Source organism: Monodelphis domestica, chromosome 6, assembly GCF_027887165.1.
Source record: "Monodelphis domestica isolate mMonDom1 chromosome 6, mMonDom1.pri, whole genome shotgun sequence".
NCBI classification, from domain to species: Eukaryota; Metazoa; Chordata; class Mammalia; order Didelphimorphia; family Didelphidae; genus Monodelphis; species Monodelphis domestica.
Genome location: NC_077232.1, coordinates 16,537,478 through 16,543,477, shown reverse-complemented (window position 1 = coordinate 16,543,477; position 6,000 = coordinate 16,537,478). Strand labels below are relative to the sequence as shown.

At 47.6% G+C, this 6,000-nt stretch overlaps 1 protein-coding gene across 8 annotated transcripts in view; it reads left to right on the top strand.

Moving 5' to 3' along the window:
• STX3 (syntaxin 3) overlaps positions 1–6,000 on the top strand; it is a 62,937-nt gene continuing 56,937 nt past the window's right edge. For 4 of the 8 annotated variants that reach the window (XM_056801683.1, XM_056801688.1, XM_007497542.2 and 1 more), the window contains exon 1: positions 175–492. In XM_056801683.1, coding sequence (XP_056657661.1) covers positions 463–492 — 30 coding nt within the window. In that variant the 5' untranslated portion in view covers positions 175–462. Of the gene's footprint in view, positions 493–6,000 lie in introns of all 8 variants that reach the window. The other 4 variants (XM_056801685.1, XM_056801682.1, XM_056801684.1 and 1 more) reach the window with 4 other exon arrangements.

Here is a 6,000-nt window from a genome sequence, read left to right as displayed (position 1 = left end):
GAGGTCATGGGTAGAAGAAGAGGAAGAGGAAAGTCAGAAGGAGGGAAGCAGGAGAGAAATAGGGAGACCCGAGAAGGGGGCTGGTGGCGCAGGGCCCGCGGGCTGCGCTGGCCCTTTAAGACTGCCGAGTTGTGGGCGGTGCCCAGGTAGAAGGGGCGGTGCCCGGCCCGCCTCCCCTCTTCCTAGTGAGTCTCCAAGGATTAGCCGGGCCGCGGCTCCGCGCCCTCCCGCCCGCCCTCCTGTCCTGGGATCAGGCTTGGGGGGATTTAGATCGCGCGGTGGGGAGCAGGCCGGCCATCTCCCATGAGACTCGGACGTTCCTCCTAGTGCGCAGCCATTACCCTCCTCCTCCTCCTTCACCTGCAGCCAATCTCGGGCGGCAACTTCCTGCTACTCACCTGGGCCGCGCTCACCTGCCCGCCGGCGCCTGGGAGGGGGCCCCCAGCGGCTCCCCCGGCCACGATGAAGGACCGGCTGGAGCAGCTGAAGGCTGTGAGTGCCGCTTTCCCAAGGGCTCCCGCCGGGGGAGGTGGGGGCGGGAGGCTGTTTACGAGCCAGAAGGGTGGGAGATTGGCCTTCTCCTCCTTCGGTCCTCGGATTTCCCCCTTCCCACCCACGTCATGTGCCGGCTGATTCATTACTGGGAAGCGGCGCTCTGAGCGCCCGAGTCCCTCACTCCTCGCGTGTGTCGGGCTCCTCCGAAGGGGGAATGGGTCTAGCTGCCATTGGCCACTGCCAGCTCTCGGTCTCGGGAGGGACATCTGGCCGCGGTGTGTGTGAATGTGAGTGTGTGTTGCTGGATGTCAGGCAGGGTCACCTAAGCTAGTTCTGGCTGGCAAAATGGGGAGAGGGGTGGGGCTAGGTCTTCCTGGGGTGACAGAACAAAGAGGTCATTCAGGTCACCCCTTCCCCGGATCTCTTCTCCCCGGGGCGCTCTTGGACTCCTTTAGCGCCTCGGGCACTCTTCTTTCAGTCGGGAGGCTGACGTACCTCGCTTTCTACTTACAGAAAATCCGAGGCAGGTCTGGCTGGCTGCCGGCCCTGCTCCTCGCCATCTCCCCTCACTTCTGATTGCCCCCCACCCATCCCTGGAGTTTCTGTCCTCTCAGATCTCGTTTTCTCTCTCCTCCCAAGCCTTGGCCAAAGCCTTCCTGGCGGTTTGACCTGCGTTGTTTATTGTAGGGTGACAAATAAGGTGAAAGTGCCAGGCTTTCTCTCGGGTGTGCTGGAGGAGCCTAGAAGGGCCCAGGGACCGGCCAGGGTTTGTTGTGGGATTTTGTGGGGAAGCGGTAGGTTCTGAAGACCCAGCCTGTGCCCAGGAGCCAGAGGAGTCCTTGGCAAATGATCAACAACGGAAGCAAGCTTGGACTGTCTGTTACCTTCTGTGGTTAAGACTGGGCTCAGCTGAAGTCCTCTGAGGGGTCCATTCAGTTGTCTTTGCATCTCCATGGAGAAACGAACCTTAGGGGCCATCCTATTATTGCTTCCAGTAAGAAAGTGCTAATCTACGATTCAGTAATCATCTGTTTTTTAAACAATCATTTATTAAATGCCTACTATGTGCCAGGTAGAAAATGGAGAGTCCAAGACAGTATGAAGCAGTGCCTGCCCTCAAAGAGCTTATATTCAACTGGGGGGCAAGAATATGTGCCCATTTAAGTCTATAAGGGGAAAATGGGTGTAGGAATTGGCTATGATCTCACTGATAAAAGGAACTTCCAGGTCAGGAAGCCTCTCTACAAGGTAGGTGGGCACTTAGGGTCATAGGAAGTTGTCTCTTCTACCCCTTGGAGAGTTGCCTAAGAAGGGTAAATGACTTGCCCAGGATCTCATAGCCAGCCTATAAATCAGGTCTCACCCTTGAAACCAGGCTTTCCTGGTGCCAAGTCTAGATTTCTAGCCATCCTGCTTCTCTTACACATTCCATACTGAATGAATTTTAAATCCACTGAATGAAATTGGGGAGGGGAGAGAGCCTGAGCAGCTGTCAGGAGCTGGCAAGGCTTGGAGAAGGCGGGGAGCAGAGACTTGAAGGAAGTAAGGGATTCCGTGAGGCGAGGAGGAGATCAAGACTAAGGCAAGAGAGAATGGGGTTGTGTGTGTGTACAATATGTATGAGATGTGGGGAAAGTGCTGGGACTAACATTAAGGGGCCATCACAAACAGCACCAGAGCCACCTCAGAGGCCACCCAGTCCAGACCTCTCATTTTATTGGGGATCCAGAGAGGGGAATTGACTTGTCCAAGGTCACATGAGTAGTAAGTAGCCAAGCCAAGATTCTATCTACCTCCTGGTTCCTTGTCTTTAGATCTAGCCCTGTCTCCATGGTGACTCCTTCCTGCCCTTCCGGCTGGCTTAGGACCTTAAGAGCTGTCCTTGAGCACATGAATACTGGATAGTGCTCTAGGGGACACAGGGGTGGGTGGAGTGGAAGGCAGCAGGGAGCTTTGGGTTCTCTCTAGGCTCACTTTTGCTGTCAACTAGCATGGAGAGTGAGGCAGGGCACTTCTCCTCTGGGGTCCTTCCAGCTTCACATGCTAAGAGTCAGTAAGGCACAGTGGATCAAGGGCAAGCCTTGGGGTAAGAGAGACTTGAGTTCAAGTCCAGCCTCTGATAAAGGAGCTGGGTGACCTCAGCACTCCCCTGCAATTCTCTTCAGACTGTTAGTTACAGATGAGTTCTACACAATGCGTTAATAGAGAGAACATGCACAAAGGAATGACCACACCCATGTCAGAAGTCCAGACCATTCACACTGCCAAAAAAAGAAGAAAAAAATGACACATGATTCTGGATGAGACAACAGTTCAGAGAATTACATAAACAGCTTCCTGGAAGCTTCTGCTCTAGGACAGACAACCCTGGTGTGGGCACCATGGTACACACACATCATGGGGTTCACTAATAGCATTCTGTGCCCACTAAGGGCTTCGGTTCTTCCTAAGGCTAGTCAGGAGGCTCATCTCCCCTTCTTTTGGATGTGGGCCCCCAAAGAGGTCATCAGAGCCACAAACTCTAGGGCAGACTTGGGGAATGCCAGGAGTCAGTATGTATAATGTAGGTGGAGGCTTTTTACTCACTGTGAATACTCCTGAGTGGAGGGGGGGCTCAGCCTGTCTTTGGAAGTTATTTCCTTCCTTCCTTCCTTCCTTCCTTCCTTCCTTCCTTCCTTCCTTCCTTCCTTCCTTCCTTCCTTCCTTCCTTCCTTCCTTCCTTCCTTCCTTCCTTCCTTCCTTCCTTCCTTCCTTCCTTCCTTCCTTCCTTCCTTCCTTCCTTCCTTCCTTCCTTCCTTCCTTCCTTCCTTCCTTCCTTCCTTCCTTCCTTCCTTCCTTCCTTCCTTCCTTCCTTCCTTCCTTCCTTCCTTCCTATTTTAGAATCAATACTGTATATTGGTTCCAAGGCAGAAGAGTGGTAATGGCTAGTGACTTGCCCAGGGTCACACAATGAAGAAGGGTCTGAGACCAGATTTGAACCCAGGACCTCCTGTGTCTAGGCCTGGCTCTCAATCCACTGAGCTACCCAGCTGCCCCCTGGAAGTTATTTCTGACAGTTCTTTTTCGGTGTTTTTGGATCATTTAACTCTAGGCCAGTTGCTTAATCTTTCTCAGCCTCAGTTTCCTTACTTGTAATATTGTTGTTGAGAAGATTCATCTCCTTAATGAAGGTAACAATTAGGAAAAGGGTTAAGACCTGAACAGTTGCTCTCAGATTAGAGCAGAGAATTTGCTTATGGTTTGACTACTCACTCTGCCTTGCTTTTTGAATGTGGTACTTCTGTGGCAAGCTGTTAGCAGTGTCACTTTCAGTCAGAAAGAAAAGGCAAATTCATTCAGTGTTAAGTAAAAAAAACATATGTTAAATACACGATAAACACATACATAGATGTGTATGTGCCAAGAGCTTTGCAAGTCTTAAAATGCTATATAAATGCCGGCTGTTGTTCAGTCATTTCTGGCTCTGTGAGCCAATCTGTGGTTTTCTTGACAATGATGCTGGAGTGGTTTGGTATTTCCTACTCCAGCTTTTTTTACAGATGAGAAAACTGAGGCAAACATGGTTCAATGATTTACCCAGGCTCATACCTCTAATAACTATGTGAGACTGGATTTGAATCCAGGTCTTCCTAACTCCAGGCCTATCCACTAAATGCCTAGGATCATCTATTTTTGCACAAAACCTTAAAAGCCTTCTAATCCAACATTCTCCTTTTACAGAAGAGGAAATTGGGGTTAAATGACTTACCTAAGGTAACAAATAGTAGAGTCAGGATTTGAACTCAAGCTATTTGGTTCTACATTTAATATTCCTTTCCACTGTATCAGGCTCTCTCCCTCAAGAGTCCAGACCCACATTTCTTAGCTTCAAAGTGTACTTTGAACTGGTGTATTATCCTTACTAAGCTCTCGCCTAAAATTAGGGCTGGAGAAGGAAGGAGCAGGTGGTGGAGGGGATCAGGATATAAGGAGGAGATTTAGATTTTGGGAGATGGAGGAGCCAGTTTTAAAAGTTTATATGATTTGATCCAGCCCAACTACCTGTTATTATATACAAGAAAGGGCCACCTTAGTGACCTAGTGAAGAAGAGCCGAGTTCTAGTCCTGCCTCTGACTTACTGACTATGTGAACTTGGGATCTCAATTAACCTTTTGGTGCTCCAAGCAATTTTCTAAAATATTGGAAAATTGTAATCCAAATTGGTGGACTGTTTCTACACTGGGAATTCCCCACATGGAGGAAACCACAGGTGTGGACCTTTAAAAAACAGACAAGTGTATATACTTTTAAGAAGTAAAGTAACTTTCGGTAGGAAAGCTATTCTTTTAAAACAATTTTAAATGAAAAAATTTTAATTTTAAAAATGTAAATTTAAAAAACTTCCCTCAGATCAGGAAATAATTGGAGCCACTGAGTTAATGGGAGAACATCAGGGAAAGTCAGGCATTCTCCATTTTTTTTTTGGTGTCATGGACCATTTTGGTTGCCTAGAGAAGTCTATGGAGCCCTTCTCTGTATCATGTCTTTAAGTAATTGAAGGAAAGGAAAAGAAAGAAATTGAAGGAAACTAAAGATGTATTTTCCCCATCCAAATTCATGGAGCCCCTTGAAATCTATCCATGGACCATAGTGGGGATAAGGGATGCGGTCAAGTTAAGAGTTCTTGTTCTAACTAATTTTCTCTCTATGGTCCTTTAGCTTGGGTCCCAAGAAAATACAATCTCCATTTTTTTCTCTGCTACTCACCAGATCTGTTATCTTCAGAATTCAGCTCACTCCTGCCCTAGACTTTTTTTTTTCAAACTTTAATGCTAGCTATTATTATAGGGTCATGACTTTATATGCAGAAGGCACTTGGAAGGCCATCTTGTTCAACCTTCTTCCTCTTAGCCCAGGTTTCTGGTTCCTCTTTGATCCTATTTTCCTCTTGCCTTTCGGCCATCTGGTCTGACGCTGTGGATGACAGTCGCTGGAGTTTACTCATAAATAGTTCATCCTGATAAGCATTTAAAATAAAACTGTTCTTCAGTCAAGTTTAGAACTCTGCACTTTGGTGCTCATAATATGGCACAATATCATATATCACTAAGGAAGCAGGCACTTGCCTAGACCCTCTAGAGCACAGGGATCAGGTTCACAGAGTAACTAATAGCCAGAATTAGATGAAAATGTCATTGGGAAATAACTAACAAAATAAATGAGAACAATAAAACAGAGGTAATGCTACCAGGTGATTTTCTTTTTTTCTTTTTCTTTTTTTTTAATAAAACCCTTACCTTCTGTCTTGGAGTCAATACTGTGTATTGCCTCCAAGGCAGAAAGAGTGGTAAGGGCTAGGCAATGGGGGTCAAGTGACTTGCCCAGGGTCACACAGCTGGGAATACCAGGTGATTTTCTAAGTCAATATATGGCTGGAAGGGATTCTTATGGATGGTTTAGGTTCCATTGGATGGAGCTTGACATCACTTCTCCAGACATTCAATCCACCTGCAAATTTTTTTACC